Source organism: Bicyclus anynana, chromosome 20 (assembly GCF_947172395.1).
Source record: "Bicyclus anynana chromosome 20, ilBicAnyn1.1, whole genome shotgun sequence".
Taxonomy (NCBI): Eukaryota; Metazoa; Arthropoda; class Insecta; order Lepidoptera; family Nymphalidae; genus Bicyclus; species Bicyclus anynana.
Window position 1 is genome coordinate 6978282 of NC_069102.1, and position 21074 is coordinate 6999355.

The 21074-nt window shown below is 36.1% G+C and overlaps 2 protein-coding genes across 2 annotated transcripts in view; one reads left to right on the forward strand and one right to left on the reverse strand.

The window, feature by feature from the left end:
- Window positions 1-1929: 1929 nt before the first annotated feature.
- Window positions 1930-18498, reverse strand: LOC112045157 (putative glycerol kinase 5). Its single transcript, XM_024081247.2, has 11 exons — window positions 18242-18498; window positions 17076-17169; window positions 16307-16476; window positions 15805-15894; window positions 11716-11830; window positions 10433-10635; window positions 9441-9672; window positions 8758-8852; window positions 7679-7842; window positions 5646-5779; window positions 1930-4108 (listed from the first exon to the last, which is right to left on the reverse strand). The coding sequence occupies exons 1-11, from the start codon at window positions 18341-18343 to the stop codon at window positions 3855-3857; spliced, it is 1653 nt and encodes a 550-aa protein (XP_023937015.1). The 5' UTR covers window positions 18344-18498; the 3' UTR covers window positions 1930-3854.
- Window positions 18499-18996: 498 nt separating this feature from the next.
- The window catches only part of LOC112045156 (CREB-regulated transcription coactivator 1), a 44481-nt gene continuing 42403 nt past the window's right edge, over window positions 18997-21074 (forward strand). Inside the window, exons 1-2 of the mRNA XM_024081245.2 lie at window positions 18997-19196; window positions 20060-20218. Coding sequence (XP_023937013.2) covers window positions 19083-19196; window positions 20060-20218 — 273 coding nt within the window. The 5' untranslated portion in view covers window positions 18997-19082. The remainder of the gene's footprint in view (window positions 19197-20059; window positions 20219-21074) is intronic.

The following is a 21074-nucleotide window of genomic DNA, read 5'->3' on the forward strand; positions in this document are numbered from 1 at the left end:
CATTTATGGTAGGATCCACATATCCGCATCGCAAGTATCACACGGATCGTAGGATTTTTTGTATAGACAATCATACAAGTGCGTCCACTAAACCGCATAGGACGGATCGCACGAATCTACGGTAAAATAAAAAAAAATCCGTTTAATATAATGCATCCGATACCTACATACGATGCAGATAAGTGGACGCCTATCCTTAGGGTCGGGCGTTCACCTAACGAGCCGCGGCTAGAAACGATTGTTAATTTTAAACTAAATTTTGACATTTTATTAGTCAAAATTCCATTAAAACGACAAGTAGTCACCGAGAGACTAAATGTTAATTAATTTACGACTTTATTTTAACGCTAGCAAAGTCTATAATAATTTAACAACTTAATCCGTTTTGCCACGCCTTGTCAAGTGTGTGCCGTTTTTTACAATATCATTTTAGTCTTACATTAAGAAACTCGTATACAAGATTTACATAGCCATAAACATGTCTAACAAATTTTGAAATACTCACCCAAAATCCATATCCCAAATCCAACAAAATTACTGTCAAACCAAATCTAAAGCACCCTATAGATAATTTAACTTGACAATATACATACAAATTACTATGCAATTAATATTTGTCTATGAGTCTGAAATTATTATATTTTTTTAAACAGACAGGTAGAGAGTCCTTTTCATGAAATAAGTCCCGCGGCTAAGAGCTGTATGCCTAGTGGGAGTTTTCAATGTTTTTATACTCTTACTATATGGAATTGAAACAGTTGCGCAGTAGTGCTACTAGATGGCGCTTTTTCAATTCCTTAGAAAGTCGCGTTTACGTTAACGTGATCGTCACAGTATCAAGCTGCCACTAGGCCCTCTGAACTAAAATTGACGGCGCCTTACACAATACAATAACACCGCCATTACAATGGTCGCCATTAAGGAATTAGCGCCGCGTCTGTGGGGACTTCTTTCATGACTTTGGATCTAATCTAAAACAGAAATCTTCTCCACTGACCGTTTTCTTAAATTTGTGGGTTTTTACTCTAAATGTGAATTTCCCGCACTTATATTAACTACTGTTAGTCTTCGAACTAGCATTGCATACGATCACGACCTGTCAGAAACGCAATCTCTGAGCGGCCGGAAATTAGTTGGCATATATTGAAGCCTCAATAGCTCAACAGTAAAGCGGCCGGACTCATCACCGAGGGGTGGTGGTTCGATCCCCGCTCAGTTGGTCTAGTGTCGTACCCATTCCTAATACAGTCTTTCCCGACTAGTTGGAGGGTAATGGGAATATTGGTCATATTTAAAAAGATATGGCAAATAGTCTTGAAAAAATTTTAAAAATACTTTCTAGTTTCTATCATGTACAATGTATCAGTTCTAAATAATGATATAATTATTAATATTGATTAAAATTACTCATTATTCTATACAATTCCTTAGTAACGAACTATGACTAATCAATCTTATTTTGTGAACTGTACATAATCAAATAACTAACCCTTTCACTTTCTATTAGGAATGTAGTTAATATATGAGCATAGTTCGACGTTTTTCATACTTCATGCGCTGTAGGATGGTGCGGCTGACAGTTGCTATGACGTTCACAATACGTACTATTATCGTGAATCGCGACAAACATTCCTGAGTGAGGTGCGGGTGACAGTTGCTTTATGACGTTCATAACAGTGGCGTTCACTTCATACATGCACTAAAGCACTGCATACCCTAACAAATGTTTTGTTAATGCTTATCCAATGCACGATTCACGATAATAGTATGTATTATGAACCAGTGGCGCGCATAAGGTTGTTGATCAGGGTATGCACTGGTAAGACAATTTAACCAAACTGATTTGCCCAGTTTGGTTAAATTGTCACCGCATAAGCATAAGGTTGTTGATCAGGGTATGCACTGGTAAGACAATTTAACCAAACTGATTTGCCCAGTTTGGTTAAATTGTCTTACCAGCGCATACCCTGATCAACAACCTTATGCACGCCACTGGTTCATAATACAAACTATTATCGTGAATCGTGACAAACTTTCCAGAGTGAAACGAACTGTCACCCGCACCATCCTACAGCGCTTGAAGTATAGTGATAATATCTTAAAAATTACGAGTTTTTTCTTTCTAAAACTACATCTTAACGTATTAATATAGGCATATGAAGGCATTCGCCAGTGTCTTAATACTAAATCTCTCATTAATTTATTTATAGATATCAAATCCACAACCCTTAGAATGTAATCATACTACAGCTTGGCAACTTCGTTCGTAACATTCCCGATGGCCTGCGCGGGCCGGGGGGCGTGTAGTGATAAATGAAAACCCACGACTGATGCACCATTTCACACCAGCGCAGTCTTTCCCCCCGTCGCCCGCATATTATGGGAGTGTCATCAACGAACTTGCCAGACTAAGGACTTGTGCCAATAGCTGAATTTTTAATAAAAAAAAAATTAAAACAGATTTTTATAACTGTATACTGTTATAATATGTCAATTGTGTATTCAAATAATGAGTCATCATTAACAACCTATAATATGTGACTCACTGTTGAGCACGAGTCTCCTCTCAGGATGAGACGAGTTAGGCAATGCGGATTGGCAGTCTTTTCGTTGAATTTTGATGAATGTGAGGGAAATTTTACAATAGATATCTGAGATACATGATAATCAACCAAAATTTAGATTAAAGCAACTCAGATGTGTACACTTTAAGGAATCTTCGAATTTTTTGCATCGTGAGGAAACTGCATACCAGAGAAATTTCTCAATTCTCTGCGTGTTTGAAGTCTGCCAATTCGCATTGGGCCAGCGTGGTGGACTATTGGCCTAACCCCCACATTCTGAGAGGATCTCTCTTTCTTCAATTCTCGAGCTCAGCAGGGAGCCAAATATGGGTTGATAATGAAAATAGGTCTATGGGAATATAGGATATGATAGGTCTTGTACCAAAAGGTCTATTTAGGCACCTCCAGTCTCTAGTACGACGGAGCTGAGTTAAAAACGCGTCAATAGGGATGATGACTGTTTTTAAATTGTATATAAATTAAGAGTAATAGTAAAGCAATTTTGTAAAAGTAACAGGTGATCTGCGATCATTACTTTCAGAGCTACAGGGATTTAAAGGGTCAGATTTGCGGCGCTGCCGCGGATCCCTGAAAAACGCCCCATACAAAATGGCACGAACTAATGACGTCGTAGGCAATGTAATGATCGTTAGATTTGTATGGGTGTTCAAACAAAATCACTAATACCTTTGTTATTTGTGCGTTTCTGTTTATAGTTCACATATTGAAAATTTCCACATTTAATGTAAGGAAGCTGAAATTGTATGAATTTTCATCTAATTACGATAAAAGATTTTCAAATTTTATAATCTTACTAGCTGACGCCACGCGGTTTTACCCGCGTGTTTTCCGTTCCCGTAGGAATACGGGGATAATATATAGCCTATAGCCTTCCTCGATAAATGGACTATCTAACACTGAAAGAATTTTTCAAATCGGACCAGTAGTTCCTGAGATTAGCTCGTTTGATCAAACAAACGAACTCTTCAGCTTTATTATTTTAGTATAGATTTATTTTGCAAATATCCAGACAATTGCTTTTTATGTATAAATCAGTTAACATTGACCTTATTTACCTGAATGTATCACAAAAATCAATATATTCAAACCTAGTCATCACCCCCATTCAAATGTCTAGTATAGGCACCTCCCTAGTACAACAGAGCCGAGTTAAAACCGCGTCAATTTATAAATATACCAACAGTACGCCTTAAAACTAGATAGGTTGGCCAAATATCATCTGCATATAGGAATGCACGCGACAAATAGCAGCAGATATAAAAGCCACCGCTATTTGGCACTACTGTTTCTTTTTAGCTTGGTGACCTTGAAGCTGTTCTGTGGAGTGACCGAGTTACTGGAGTCGTGGACCGAGTTCTGGGACTGAGACGATTTGCTCCCTAGGTACCAACCGCACATCCTTTTGACGGCGTCTTCCCATCGCGTGACTATCTTTTCGTACGATTTCTTCACTTGCGGTCTAGGCGTGAACACTGTGCCTATTTTGCGGAGCGATTTGAGCTCGTCTTTCGATTTGAATATGCCTGGAATAGACAGAATTAATAAAATGTGTGTCAGTTATGATTAACGAATAGCAGGACGTCAGTCATTTAAGGTTCAATGAACTGCCATAATTATTTAGGTTTGTTAAGCTGTGTGAATACTTAAATGTGTGTGTGAATACTTGTACCGTTTTATGTGTTTTTACAAATTACCACGCTGCGCTACTGGTAAAGACAAAATATACAATATTAGTTTGGCGTTGAAATAAAGTAAAAAATGAATTATCACCTCTTGGGAGTATTTATTATTTTTATCAAGTGTGTAAATCCATTGATGTATTTGCCAAGTTGGTAATTAGCATTCTATCGAGACCTATTATCACATTTAGATAATTTTGGAATAAATGTCACAAAGTCCAGTATTTACATAATCATAATACAAGTATACAAATAGAACAAAAAATACAACTGGCTCTTTGGTCTAGTGTTTAATCGGTAACTTACTTATATCAAAAAATCTTGATATATCTACTTTAATTTGTCCCCAATGGACAAGCAAAGATCGTTGACCATACAGCCTGAGTTTGTTTTCTTGTTTGTTAAGCTTGTTGGTAACAGAAAATTATAATAATAAAAAAAATAATACAGCTTCAAAGTTTCTTCGCCGCTTTGGTACACTGGCGAACTGGCGAACAAGAAGAGTGATAAAAAAAATCATTTTGTTCTTCAAGAAAACTTTCTTTATTAGACCCATTATTTAACCAGATCCCATTGACCTCATATAATAAAAGGACTTCACTTAAAAACTGGCCAATTTTGCTTTGGCAGTTTTAGAATTATTGGTAAAGAAAATTATACCTATGGCGTTTAAGTATTGAGCAAATTTAACCTTAAGTATTGAGTTTAAGGTTGAATTTGCAAATGCGACTACTTGAATTGAGTGCCAAGAAGTTGTGTTTGTCACACAGTGGAGACGTTTTTTGGTTGCTGATTGTGCATCCACTTTTTACTAGATCAATGCCAGATCCTTATGCCGTAACGCATTAGAACAGGATCAGTATCATACATTGTTTTCTATCCTTTAAAAATAATTTCATCAGTAGACTACATAACATTAATAGCTAGCGACACAAACTATTTCAATCCTTACTCCCGAGAACTTTTTTTTTTTTATTCTTTACAAGTTAGCCCTTGACTACAATCTCACCTGATGGTAAGTGATGATGCAATCTAAGATGGATGCGGGCTAACTTGTTAGGAGGAGGATGAAAATCCACACTCCTTTCGGTTTCTACACGGCATCGTACCGGAACGCTAAATCGCTTGGCGGTACGTCTTTGCCGGTAGGGTGGTAACTAACCACGGCCGAAGCCTCCCACCAGCCAGACCTGGACCAATTAAGAAAACCGCAATCGACTCAGCCGGGAATCGAACCCAGGACCACCGTCTTGTAAATCCACCGCGTATACCACTGCGCCACGGAGGCCGTCAAAACTAACCCGTCCCGAGAATGGAAACTACGCGGGTGAAACCGAGCGGCATCTACTAGTGTTAGATAATATCATAGCTATAATCTCACCTAGTTGAAAACCAACTATATGTGCACAGCCCAGCGATGACATCTCTACTTGTACAGGGCGCTCCACTTTCAGACCGGTCAAATCAGCTACCAATTGTACCACGAAGTCATTGTTCGACACACCACCGTCTAATCTGTAATAATAATTAAAAAAAAACATAAATTAAAAGTTTTATGTTCAATATTTATAGTCTAAGACCCGTATTTGAAACGACCTTCACCCATAGTCCGTAGTACAACTGATTACTATCATGTTAATTTTTTGTGAGTAGCTTCATTTCGATGAGACGATCAACTTTTTTCATTTACGAAAATTCTTGATTCTGGTAGCTAACTGAGTTACCAGGAAATGAAAATTTTGAAGCGTCGAAACGAGATAATGACCACGCCAGGACATTGTGGCTGTTAAGTTGTATAACTATTAATTAAACATCAGTAAGAAAAACATCTGGTAAGTAACAACTTTAGGTATAATACCTACCCCTCTTCCAACTTGTATCGATAACGAGGTTATTAAAAGTTGATACTAACTAGCTGTTTTTTTTTACTGATTTGGTCAGGAAATATTTAACCTACTCGCAATATATGTTTTATCGTACTAAATTTGATATAAAACACTTTTTTCATCCAATAATCAGATGGGTGAAAGTCGTTTTTTAAAAGGATCTTCTGTGTTCTACTAGATGGGTGAAGGTCGTTTCTTAACAGGATCTTCTACTATTACGATTGTCGATGTTTTGAAAAGATTGATGTTTATTTACGAGAAAATAGAGCGAAGTTCACTGGGTCCAGCTAGTATCGGAATGAAATACGATGTCATTGAACTTAAGGTTGACCTTATTCGCTCCATGATGACCGATACAACTATTGTGCAATTGCCTACAATACATTACATTACGAGTACTTTTTTACTTTTTATCATTGCATACAGCAACTCTCTGCGACGCGCTCGATGTTATCAGTACACTTAGGGGTCCACCAGCTTTGCGCTTTTCGGTGCGGGGTCGCCATTCTAACACCTTAGCTGAGCTGCCTTAGATAAGCCTTCTGTAAAGACATCTAAACACTTTGGTCTAGAACTGCCAGCATCCAGAGGTTCCCCGTAAACCGCTTGATGTCATCGATCCACCTAGTGATGGGTCGGCTAACATTGCGTTTTCCGGTGCGGGGTCGCCACTTCAGCACCTTGAGCCTCATTAGTGAGAGGTCGATTAATATTGTGATTTCTGATGCGGGGTCGCCATTGCACCCAGGGGTTCCCTGCGACTCGCTCGATGTCGTTCCAACATCCTGGTACCAACGGCTTTCTAAATTGTGTGAGTTGTTCTAATAGAGGAAGAAAAATTACCTGATTGTGCTCAGTGCTGAGCTGCTTGCATCCAGGGGTTCCCTGCGACTCGCTCGATGTCGTCAATCAACTTTGAGGGGTCGGCCAACAGTAGCCATTCCAACACTTTAATACCCCAACGTTTATTGTTTCTTCGAACTATATGTCTCGTTCTATTTGATCATCATTACCAACTGATGGACGAGCTCTAATGGAAATAAACTCCTGTAAAGACCAACAAACACGGTATCGCATCGCCAGCGTCCAGTAACTCACCTCAAACCGCTTGACGACATCGGTCCACCTATACTACAGCCTTTCTTGATGAGTACTGTTTACTAACAAACAAATTAAAAATGAGGGTATAAATCACTAGTCATTTAACACCTAATAATGATTAAATTAATGAAAATAAATTTGAATAATAAGCTTAGAACAAATATATATGGTTAATATATATTTTACATAACATTTAATAAACAACCATTAATCATTTTAAATAAATAAGCCATGAAATGGCATGCGTTTTCTATCTTTATTTCTAATTCTTTGTTGGTAAACAGTACTCATCAAGAAAGGCTGTAGTATAGGGGTCGACCAACATTGTGCTTTCTGATGCGGCGTCGTCGTTTCAGCATCTTGGGACCCTAACGTTTATCGATTTTCTAAACTACGTGAATTGCTCTAATCGAGGTAGATAAATTACCTGATAGTGCTAAAGTTGTAGGAGGTTTCTGACAGTACGCAGGTGTACAGCTGCGCGGTGCGGAAGGCCAAGGACTCCAGCACAGCTCTGACCAGGTGCGCCTTGGTTGTGGACGGCTTCATGCCCACGAACCCTGACGCTGCCGTGAAGTCGTTGTATGGAGGCTGGTAAAATATCCATCACTGATTTTAAACGTAACTTAAGAATTATGATTCTGGGAAAACTTCAAAATCTTGACCATCGACGGGAGATTCATTGGCGTGTCTAGGATCATTTCCTGTGGTGGGCCTGGCCCCCAACATGCCGCTGAGCAGAGTCGACACTCAATATGAAAATTTCGTTTACAATGTTTGTGGTCGCAGGCCTCTGAAACGGCTCAACTGATTTTATGGATTTTTCATTTTAAATCAGTAGGTCAGAATTCTAGGGGGGCACTGGACCATTCTAAGGCCCGCTATATACGCCTATGGGGAGATTGCTAATATTTTGGTATTTTTCACATCAGGTAAGTTTTCATCCCAATGTTGACATTCCTAGAACTCGTACAAAGAAAGATATTTGCTTCTTCTAAAGATATTTCTTTTAATCATAACTACAGTATCTTAAAACATCAAAGAATAGACATCTTCTAGGCAAGCACGTTCCACGTTAGGCCACAAAAAACACTATCAGGTAAGATTATGGCCAAGCTTGTTTCATATAAATAAGATTATAGTAAACCAATTTCGACTATAAGGCACAGTCACACATTTATTATAGAGATTATAAGAGGTTATGCTAAATGGTTATGCCAGCTGTTGCCAAGATAGATGGCTGGACTTTCTTTTTAGAGAGCTTTTGTCAGTATGTATTGCTATTGAGAAGACTTAGATCTCAGACCGTTATATAACTTTAGGATTTCGACTACATTTTCTATGATACTTTAGTGATGGACAGCTAAAAAATATAAAAATTGTTTTTGTCCCTACTTTTCTTTCAGAGCCTTCTATTATTTGGCATGTATTTATTGTGTTAATTAATAAAAACTTAGTTCATATTGTTATATTAAATTTATAGAAATTAAAATGTATTCAACTTACCCCCAGTCCACTAAACGCTGGTATGAAGAAGACGCCGTCAGTGTCTGGCACTGACATCGCGATGTCGGCTGTGTCTTGGGGATTGTCGAACAAACCTAAATAATGCATAGACAATGTAGACACAACAAAAAAAATTAAAACTATATTTATTTATTTTACTTTACAGGAATGCCCCAAAGATGAACAGGAGGACGAAGGATGAAGGATCTTCAATTGCGTTTGGCTTTTCCAATTTTGGGAGTAATTATTCAATCTTACTATTATAAACGAAAAGTGGATTGTCAAACAAACCTAAATAATGCATAGACAATGTAGACACAACAAAAACCATTAAAACTTTTGTTTATTTTACTTTACAGGGATGCTTCAAAGATGAAAGGACAAAAGATAAAGGATCTTCAAGCCATATAATTAGAACTGTTGATCTACAATTGCGTTTGGCTTTTCCAATTTTGGTAGTCATTGTTCAATCTTTCTACTAATATTACAAAAGCGAAAGTTTGTATGGATGTTTGTTACTCTTTAACGCCACAACTACTAAACCGATTTGGCTGAAATTTGGAATGAATTTACTCTGGATTAACACATAGGCTACTTTTAATCCCGAGTTCTTTTGTAGATTTGTGAAAAACTAAAATTCACGCGGGCGTCCGCTTATTATGAAAATATATCGAAAATCTCACCAATATTCTGCGCCCATTTAATAATACTAGCAGTATCATTATTCGCCCCTTCCGCCGAGAACACAATTTCATCCCCAAGTCTCCACCCCACCACGGGGTAGAGACCGGACGCAGAGGCATGGGGCGACCTCCCCGTGTTGATGTTGAAGAAAGTCCCCGTGCCCATGGTCAGCTTTATATCACCGACGTTAAAGCAACAAGAGCCCCACATTGAAGCTGTTTGGTCTGCTATCTGGAAATAAATGCATCGTTATTTCTATCTATAACATATTCATCATCATCATTAATAACCCATATTCGGCTTACTGTTGAGCACGAGTCTCGTCTCAGAAGGGTTAGGCAGTTAGTCCACCACGCTGGCCCAATGTGGATTGACAGACTTTACACACGTAGAGAATTAAGAAAATTCTCAGGTATGCAGGTTTCCTTCACCGTTTGAGACACGTGATATTTAATTCTTCAAAATGCACATAACTGAAAAGTTGGAGGTGCAGGCTCCGGACCGGATTCAGACGCCTTCCTAATCGAAGGCAGAGGTCATATCCATTGGGCTATCAGGTCACTAGACTACAGTCTATCTAATTCGCTTTGAGCTTATACAAACACAAAGTGCGAAATTAAAAGATTAAGATTAAAAGTTTTTATTTTGAGCAATTTAAAAGGAGGGTACATAAGCAAAACGTGACAGTGATCCCACAAAGGTTACAACTGTTTTGTGGTAATCAACGCCCACCAAAAGAGATGCGTGACATACATACAAGCTTTGTTAGAAAACATAATTTTATTCGATTTGTGAAACAAAAGTGGTGCGTGATTGTGTTTATGTTGCGTGTATGTATTGTGTGAGTGTGTGTGGTGTCCAGTACCATTATAGTGATTTACGGAGATCATGATTGTGTGAAAGATAGGTTACTTGTAAGACTTTAAAAGTTCAAAGAAGACGAAAAATAATCTAAATAGTATTCCAAAAAATAAGTTTAAAATGTACTCACACAACTTCTGATAGGTATCGCACTTCCCCATAATTCTGGGGAGGTGCTGGTGAAATGGTCCCCTGCCGTGTCGACCACCGTCGGCAGGGCTCCCATGGGTATACCGAAAAGTGACATGGCCCAGCCAGCCCATTGCATCGTGAAGGGATCGAAGAAACCAGTCGCCGATGCTGACGATACATCCGACATATGGATTTTATTGCCTAAAGTAACAATGAAAAATGAAATACAAGCTTTTATCTATACTAATATTATAATAGCCCAGTGGATATGACCTCTGCCTCCGATTCTGGAGGGTCTAGGTTCGAATCCGGTCCGGGGCGTGCACCTCCAACTTTTCAGTTGTGTGTATTTTAAGAAATTAAATATCACGTGTCTCAAACCGTGAAGGAAAACATCGTGAGGAAACCTGCATATCTGAGAATTTTCTTAATTGGGATGATGACAGTTTTTTAAATTGTATATAAATTAAGAGTATACTAATAGTAAAGCAATTTTGTAAAGGCAACAGGGTATCTGCGATCATTACTTTCGGAGCTACAGGGATTCAAAGAGTCAGATTTGCGGCGCTGCCGCGGATCCCTGAAAAACGCCCCATACAAAATGGCTCGAAAAAATTACGTCATAGGCAATGTAATGATCGTTAGATTTGTATGCGCGTTCAAACAAAATTACAAATATCTTTGTTATTTGTGCGTTTATCTTTATAGTTCATATATTAAAAAATGTCACATTTAATGTAAGGAAGCTAAAACTGTATGAATTTCCATCTAATTACGATAAATTTTTTTTAATAGTTTTTGAAATTTTATAATCTCATTTATTTTGCAAATATCCAGACAATCTTTGCTTTTTATGTATAAATTAGTTAACATTGACCCTATTTACCCGAATGTATCATAAAAATCAATATATTCAAACCTAGTCATCATCCCAATTCTCTGCGTGTGTGAAGTGGCTGTAGTATAGGTTAAAATTCACAAGTTTTCCTGAGGTTATGAAGAGTCGATATTAAATATTCGCATTAAAGATTAAGTAGAGTCCATTTCATAAAAGAAGTCCCGTGGCTAAAACCTGAACTAAAATTGACAGCGCCTTACACAAAATGACAGACCGCTATTACCAAATGACAATTAGCGCCATTGAGGCATCAGCGCCGCGTCTGGGAGACATATTTCATGAAAAAGACTTAAATATGTTTATTCGCTATGCATACGTATTTAGCCTACATGATAATATCATACTAATTATTCAAATTGGCAGTCAAAGTAATTAGCCTTTACCTGTTATTTTGTACAACAGCCACGTGTCCAAGGTCCCGAACATGGCGTCATTCTTTTGAACTGCCGACTTGAACTCTTGTATGTTATGCAACACCCAGTTTAGTCTCATAGTTGTCTGAAACAAAACAAGGTAATTTTAATTAAAAAAAATACCTCGGAATTTAATAATATTGTTCTCAATTCCATTCGACGGTGTCTGCGACCTCGTCGGCTTTTTTAGGGTTCCGTTATGTGCATTTTTTCAATTGAATGCATTTTAAGAAATTAAATATCACGATTTTTTTTTTATTCTTTACGAGTTAGCCCTTGACTACAATCTCACCTGATGGTAAGTGATGATGTAGTCTTAGATGGAAGCGGGTTAGCTTGTTAGGAGGAGGATGAAAATCCACACTCCTTTCGGTTTCTACACGGCATCGTACCGGAACACGAAATCGCTTGGCGGTACGTCTTTGCCGGTAGGGTGGTAACTAGCCACGGCCGAAGCCTCCCACCAGCCAGACCTGGACCAATTAAGAAAATCTCAATCTGCCCAGCCGGGGATCGAACCCAGAACCTCCGTTTCCAGGATCTCAAACGGTGAAGGAAAGCCATCGTGAGGAAACCTGCAAACTTGAGAATTTTCTTGATTCTCTGCGTGTGCCAATCCGCATTGGGCCAGCGTGGTGGACTATTGGCCTAACCCGTCTCGTTTTGAGAGGAGACTCGAGCTCAGCCATGAGCCGAATATACATAATGATGATGTACATTAAAAATGTCAACAAAGTCATAAAATAAAACCTTGAAAAATATTATTTATAGTACATGTAAGGTGGGAAAAGAGACCAGCAAACAATTTCATCCGGTCAAATAGTAAGTATTTGGTAATAAGTACATATACTTATTTACTTGAGTGCCAAAAACTGTATGTAAAAAATACTCGTAGAGCAAAAGGCAAATATAAAAGTTTTCGTAAACTTATTGTACAAATGTAACATTGAAGTAAAAATATGTTTTTTCCTAACAAATAAAGTAACTGTGGCATACTTATTTGAACATGAGTCCAAACATGTATTTGGCAATCCACTTAAAATAAATATTACGACCAGCAGAAATCCATAACAAAAATTGTGTAACACGACTTTAAATTTAAAATTTTGAAAAAATTACTCGTCACTCATGAATTTGAATAAATTGATTTTTATGATACATTCGGGTAAATAAGGTCAATATTAACTAATTTATAAAAAAAAGCAAAGAATGTTTGGATATTTGCAAAATAAATAAGATAATAAAATTTCAAAATCTATCAATTTTTTTTTATCGCAATTAGATAAAAATTCATACAGTTTTAGCTTCCTTACATTAAATGTGACATTTTTGAATAAATGAACTATAAACATAAACGCACAAATAACTAAGATATTAGTGATTTTGTTTGAACGCCCATACAAATCTAACGATAAGCGAGCCAACGACGTCACTAGTTCGTGCCATTTTGTATGGAGCGTTTTTCAGGGATCCGCGGCAGCACCGCAAATCTGACCCTTTAAATCCCTATAGCTCCGAAAGAAATGATCGCGGATATCCTGTTACTTTTAGAAAATTGCTTTACTATTAGCATACTCTTAATTTTTATACAATTTAAAAAATTGTCATCATCCCTATTACTTTGTACATTTTGGAATAATCAAAAAATGTTTATTTTTTGTGTTACCACGAAGTGTTAAGAAAAAAGCGATTTTGAAAAAACAATGCCAAAGACATCTCAGCCGAATTTCAGCGAAATCAGTTGAGGTATTTTGGTGTGATTTAGTAAACAAACATACATACCAGCGAAAATGCTGATCAGTTTTAGTTAGAAGTAAGATTATGGTAAATAAAAAAAGTTGGAAAGCGATAATAGCTACATAAATTATAATCGTTCTAGTAGCAGCGTTTGCGTGACGAAGCCTTGCTAATGCACATAATCACGAATGCGAAGCCGTTGGTGTTTTACAGTGATTACTACGCTTGCTCTGATTCAAAGGTGGTCTATAAATGGATATAGGATATACGAGTATATAAAATTAGCCGACGTTCACGTGCGTAGTTGCCGTTCCCGAGAGAATCATCATCATCATCATATCAGCCGACGGGCGTCCACTGCTGGACATAGGCCTTTTGTAGACTTCCAAACATCAAGATTCTGAGCCGCCTGCATCCAGGCCACTCGCTTGATGTCGTATGCCCAGCGTAGTCAGTACTGGGCAAATTGTGATGGTCTGAGATTTGATCGCTAACTATGGGCCTTATAAGAAGGCACAGCGGGCGATGGAACGAGCTACGCTAGGAGTATCTTTGCGTGATCGAATAAGAAATGAGGAGATCCGCAGAAGAACCAAAGACACGGACATAGCTCTACATGTTACGAAACTGAAGTGGCAATGGGCGGGGCACATAGTTCGAAGAGCCGATGGACATTGGGGTCCTAAGGTGCTGGAATGACGACCCTATGAGAATACGGGCATAAAATATAGCCTATGACATTCATAAATAACGTGGCTTTCTAGTAGCAAAAGAAATTTCAAAATCTGAGATCTATTTTTTAATACTGACTTTTGGTACTTCTAAAATACATATATTTTGTCTATACATATATACAAGTATTATTAAATCTAACATAGGTACAATACACAAAACACAAATAGTAAACGTGAATTCAATTGGCAATAACATGGTGCTATTTTTGAACATTGAAATTACAATGTTGCTTACATTGTAATTTCGATGTTCAGAATAGCCAGTGGCGGATTTGTAGTCTTTGCCGCCCTAGGCCCCAAAGTGCCGTCCCTCTCTCAGCACCTTTTACATAATTTATAATGAACTAGCTGACGCCGCGCGGTTTCACCCGCGTGGTTCCCGTTCCCGTAGGAATACAGGGATAATATACAGCCTATAACCTTCCTCGATAAATGGGCTATCTAACACTGAAAGAATTTTTCAAATCGGACCAGTAGTTCCAGAGATTAGCGCGTTCAATCAAACAAACAAACAAACAAACTCTTCAGCTTTATTATATTAAGTATAGATTCATGTAAAAGCTGCTGTGTTAGGTCTTCTTCCTGTATCTTAATATTTGTTTAATATTCTATATTTTAATTCTTTTCTTTTTTCCAACTAATTTAACCGATTAAATAAGTAAAACAAAATAAAAAAACCAATACCTAAAAGTGATTATAACATTGTTGTAGTGTTCTGTTATACTGTTTTTAACTTGTTGACCTGCACTTAAGTAGTAATGACTACCTACTTGTGAAAATTATTACAGGTACAATAAACTAAGATATAAAGAGAATAAACATTTTTGTTGTTGTGGTCTTTTAATTAACTTGATGGCATTGAAACTGCTTGCTGGTTTTTATTGATGTAACGAAAAAATAGACTTGCATGTAACAGGTAAAAATTTAATTGTTAATCTAAAAACATCAGGTTTATAGTCAAGTATGAATGATGTTGAAATTATTTTATTGGTCTAAGAACCGGCATTAGAAATTTAAACCCTCATTTTTTATTCATTAGTGTTATGAAATAAACAATAGACAATGATCGCAGTAACACATTGCAAATAGGTTGCCTAATTAAATAGCGGCCAAACACATTTTTCGACAATATATGAACAAAAATGAAATGAAAATTTGGAAACAATAATTTAAAAAAAATAAAAAACCTGACTGCTAGCACCTAGTCATCCACCTAGCGTATTTTGTATAGCGATTAATAAATAACGTCTTTCTAATTGTAGGTTTTTTTAATGTGGCCATGATTTACCATTTTGAAATCCTCTTTTTAAGTTCCTGAATTTGATACCCATATCGCAATATTCGAAAAAAAAATTCTTTTTCACAAGTCTGTAGGGTCTCATAGTCGTCGAGTTGGTTTTTTTTAACTTCACCAATTTAAGAACACTTGGGTTATTAAGACAAATCTAACGATATCTTAATTACGTAAATCTGTTAAGTGGTTTGGAAGATATGAGATAATAAAGAATATTACATACATACATACAAACAAACAAGATAGCACGAAAAACATAATCCTTCTTGATGCAGTCGGGTAAAAAGAACATACCTGATTGTTGGTGAACTTCAGAACACTTCCAGCTCTGAACCTCTTGCTCCGTGATAGCATGTACAACACATATGACCCAACTTTGATGAGCTGCAATTAATCTGCACTTTAAAAAAATATACATGTTAAATACTGTTTTATTAAATTTCTAGGCTTGAGAAATATAGGCAAAAAGTATCACACAATTTTAAGTCTCAAAAAAACACAATGCCAATAAATTCAATAGTTTTACTAATTACTTCCACATATAATATAACTAGCGGACGCCTGCGACTTCGTGTGCACTTAGACCTCCTTAATCCGGCCCTCTCGCAAAATCTGTTCTTCTGGACCTTTACTACCTATGAACCACCTCCCCGCCAAATTACGACTTTGTACGCCAAGCGATTTTCGAGATATCGTGATAAATGACCTTTCGCTTATGAATATTAAGATCCCTATATTTTTTTAACAGCGCAACAAAAAAACAAAATTAATGCTTAGAAAATAATAAATTTAATACCCTCCACGTGTATGAATCGTTCCATTCTTTGACTAATTCATCAGCCCTAAGGTCCTTCCATGTAATAAATCTATGAAAGGGCTTCCCAGTCTGACGGGACCATGTTATGAATGTGCTTCTTTGTGTTGATATTCCCATCGCAGTTATCTGAGCGGCTGACAGTTTGGCATCTAATATGAGAAAGATAAAAAATAAGTACAAATCTTATCACTCTTCTTTATAGCTAAAATTATTAGTTTAGCTAATGAAAGTAGTCTGAAATCGCCCAGCAAATTTTAAAATTGGAATTACTTAGTTTGATACTTTCAATTTCTTTTTTATATCATTATCATCATTATCAATCCATATTCGGCTCACTGCTGAGCTCAGGTCTCCTCTCAGAATGAGAGGGGTTAGGCCAAAAGTCCATTACGCTGGCCCAATGCGGATTGGCAGACTTCACACACGCAGAGAATTCAGAACATTCTCTGGTATGCAGTTTTCTTTCCATTCCATTCCTTTCCATGATGTTTTTGCTTCAATGTCTGTCTTGGCTTGATAAATGATAACTCTAGCAGGGATTAGTACCAACAAACTAATATTGCCAAACATTGTGGCCAAGTGAGGAAAGGAGCAGAAAGTAAAAACTGCACAGAAGTGGACTTTAGTCTCTCACTCTACAAACAAAACTATGATTTGCCCAGTGATATCAGATGCTAAAATTACAAATAATTATATTTTCTTGGGGATTCTTTATGGTTGAATAAATTCTGAGAATCTTTTAACTTACTTTGCAATGCTGTATCCACAACACCAACAATAGACTTCCATAATTCGTCAGGGTCAATTTCCACATAGCCAGGAATGGGATAGTGGAGCACCACCTTAAACAAAATTTAAATAGATTAACACCACAAATACTTATTATTATATTTGCTGAACAGTATAACCCACACTGGAGGATTAATAATTGTAGAAAATATACTAAATAATAAATATTGCAGAACCAACTGGAATCAAACCACATCTTTTTGGCTAGGTCTGTAGTTAAGTGGAAGGATCACAATATGCAGACACATATAAATCATAAATGTATTTATATAAAAATGTATCCCCATTTCCTGTTGGTCAGACCTTAACTTGAGAACAACTTAACCAATGTCATTTAAATTTTTTATATAATTCTCAAAAATATTGAAATATATCTGGAAACTTGACTATTTTATGGATTACACACCTCTGTATCACTGTAAATCTCAGACCAATTATTGTACAGAACCTGCCTCGCAAGATTTTACTTTTCTGTCAAAGTATATGATCAATGATCTAATGCGATTATAAAAACTGTCTCTATAGTATCGATGTTAAATAGTTGTAATCGTGTTTGTTGGTTAAACAGCTTGTAAAAATACCTTTTTGTGTAATTGAATTGTGTAAAAAACGGGCAAAAACTTCTAGTTTACTATAAGATATATACCAAATCTAAGCTCGTTTTCTTCAGGAAATGACAGACAATTTTGTTCATGACTATGAGTGTGATACAGGTCCTTCTATAATTGGTCTGAGCTGTAAATAATTAAAAAAAATCTGCTGTATTTTCATTCCTTTAGTTTACACTCACAAAAACATTTGTGTCCTTATTACTACATCACAAGCTGTCTCCCACAAATAGAATTCTATAAAAATGTTTGTCTATCTTGCAGTCAAGGAAGCTACATAATTATATTTTTCATTCATTATTTTCTTTTATAGGTATAAGATTAAAGCTGGTTACTAAGTATAGAGATAATCGAAATTAACATTAATTATTATTATAATTAAGTTTATAATCTACAAGTCTACAAGATAATGAAATTTCTGAAAGCAATCTTATATGATAAAGTTCACATACATTTAAAATAACTGGAGGTTAGAGGGAATATTAGAATTGTTACAAAGTAGATTAAATTACAACACCTGATCAACCGCCTTGCCAACAATTTCAGTTCTTGAATTGTAAATAACCGAACGAATGGTTGTTGTTCCTATATCCAATGTTAATATGTATTTTTCCTCCATAATGAAGCACAGTTCCGACACGAAAAGAAACTACTAATAGAATGCTGTAGCTGTGTTATTCACAAACATTATAAAGACAAGATTTCAAATTCCGGAATCTTGTTCAATTTCCTAACTCAGGCCACCACACAGTCACACACCTTCAGTCCATGACCATTGACCAATGTTATTAATTGAAATGAATGACACTGACAGTGACATGACAATTGACAGGAAGTGACAGGTGACATTTCTTACAGAGTAAATAGTTTTTGTCAATTGTGCACAGTGTACTGCGCAAGACATTAGATCCAATTGTTTTTTTTTATATACAGTATATTAAATTTAAATTTATAATAAATAAAAAAATAATTATAACAAATACAACAAATTTTTAGTATCTGTTGACCATGGGCCTAAAGTCTGAAAATAATTTATGGGTTAATCACTTTCGAAAAGTTACGATTTACGAAAATTTATTGACTTCGCGCTCTTTTGTGTGTGGTTTTCCTTTTAGTGTTATAAGTTTGAATGATGATGTTTCTACAACGTAAATTAATAACGGGTCGGACCAAGATCGGATAGTATAGTAAAAGGCACTGTTGATTTTCGCAGTGTTTTGCAATTTTTCTAACCTGTATGATTTCCATTTTTTTGTAATGGCAACATTGAGTTTCTGTCTGACAGGCAGGCGCGTTTTGATTCTAGAGTGCAGAAAATTGTGATGTAAAAAGAGAAGAATAAATGTTTGTTGACCATCATGGCGAATCCTAGGAAATTTAGTGAAAAAATAGCCCTCCATAATCAAAAGCAGGCTGAGGAAACGGCCGCTTTTGAAAAAATTATGCGTGAAGTTTCCGACGCAACCAATAAGGTATGTCGCGACTTGCCTATTTACTCAGGCAATCGTTTCCTGGCCGTCAAATGTGCCCGCCGACGTAAACAATAATCATTTCAATATGCCTATTGCGCCTCAATTACTGACTGAATATTAATCTCTTACGAATAAGTAACAATAATGTTTGCGCGTATTCAGCTCTTGCAGTAATTAACAACTGTCATTGTCGAAATTGTTTTATTATTGTATATCCTTTGAGCGCTCCAAACAATAATGAGATTAAGAAAATGATCACTTGAAGGTTACTGTTCATAAATGATATAATATTTGTTCTGAGCACCCATTACCATCAAATATTTCATTCACATTGTAGGCTTTACACTGCAGGCTTTGTGAGTTTGTTCAAGTAACATTGGCTTGTATTATAATGCATTATATTCGTATTATAAACAGTATATATCTATTGGAATTTATAGAATTTGAAATCCAACACCTATATCTCTCTTAAATCATTTAAATTATTTACTTTATTTATTTATTCAAAATTATTAAAGAATTACAAAAGAACATATTCACATAATGTAATTTAGTTATTTAATAATTACTATAAATATAAACCATTTAGTATTTAAAATAGTAGTTCCTTGCCCAAACTTCCTTGTGGCAGATTAGAATACTTTCTAAATTAAAGTGTGTTTCTATAAAATGTGTAAACCTCAACATGTTATATTTAAGAATCATCTAAATATATTTGTCAAATAGCAGCAGCTTGAAACCTAAAGCTATGAGGATTGTAAACAACCAAAACAAAAATGCTGTAAACAAACTCTGTTGGGATAATATTTACTTAAACAGCAAAGCTGATTCAATAGCATGCCATTGAAGAGTAGTGGTTACAGGTGAACACTAATAGCCGTCGGGCAAAAGTGAAACCCCCCGAAACTGAGATCATTGAGATCTTAGTGCCAACACAACAGGGCTTGGGAACTTTCCGGAGTGGCTCACTCCCTAATGTCGCAGCACCCCAGCCTCCGACCACAGAGCCAGAAGTCATTAAGGTTCTATATTTCAACCTCTACTTGTTGGCTACCCTCTATTTGTTGCCATGCCCTGCTATATTTTCATTTATAATAGTGGTGTATAGAATATTTTGGTTATGCTAGATTTGTAGAGGTTTATTTTCTAGTTTCAGACATTCTTGTTACCTTGAAACTTCCTCAAATTTGGTTCTGTGTGTCAAATGTATTTTTTATATTATTTCAGAATGATAAAGCAACAATTTTCCAAAGAGCAATGATAAATAATAGTAATGTATTTTGATCTAAGATCCAGCATTAGAAATATATACCCTCATCTGTTATTCACTAGTGCTATGAAAGAAATGATAATGTTCTAGTGAAAATTGGTTGCCTAGTTAAATTGCAGCCCAACAATTTTTCATGCAAAATCTAGGAATCCATGAACTAAATCAAAGGCAACCTAGTACAGTTAAAATAAGCATAAAATAAGCTTTTATTTGATGTATAATAGACAACTAAATAACTGATGAGGGTAAATAAGTAACATTACTTAACTGTTTATATCTGGCAACCCCACTGTTGCAGTGTGAAAGCAGGCAACATTTACTTTTCTATTTTTTTCTTTTTTATAAAACTAATGAGGGAAGGAGATTAAAAATAATTAAAAAAATATATGAATTTACCATATCTGGCCGCAATTTACCTAGGCAACCCATCTGCAATGTGTCAATGTGAATATTTGTTTTTTTTTTCATTTATTTCTTACCCTCATTTAATAACAGATGAGTGTATATATTTCTTATGCCAAATCTTGTACTATATACAGTTATTATAATTATAACATACACATATTTTTTAAAATAAAACTCGCAGTTTCTGACACAACTAGTTCAAA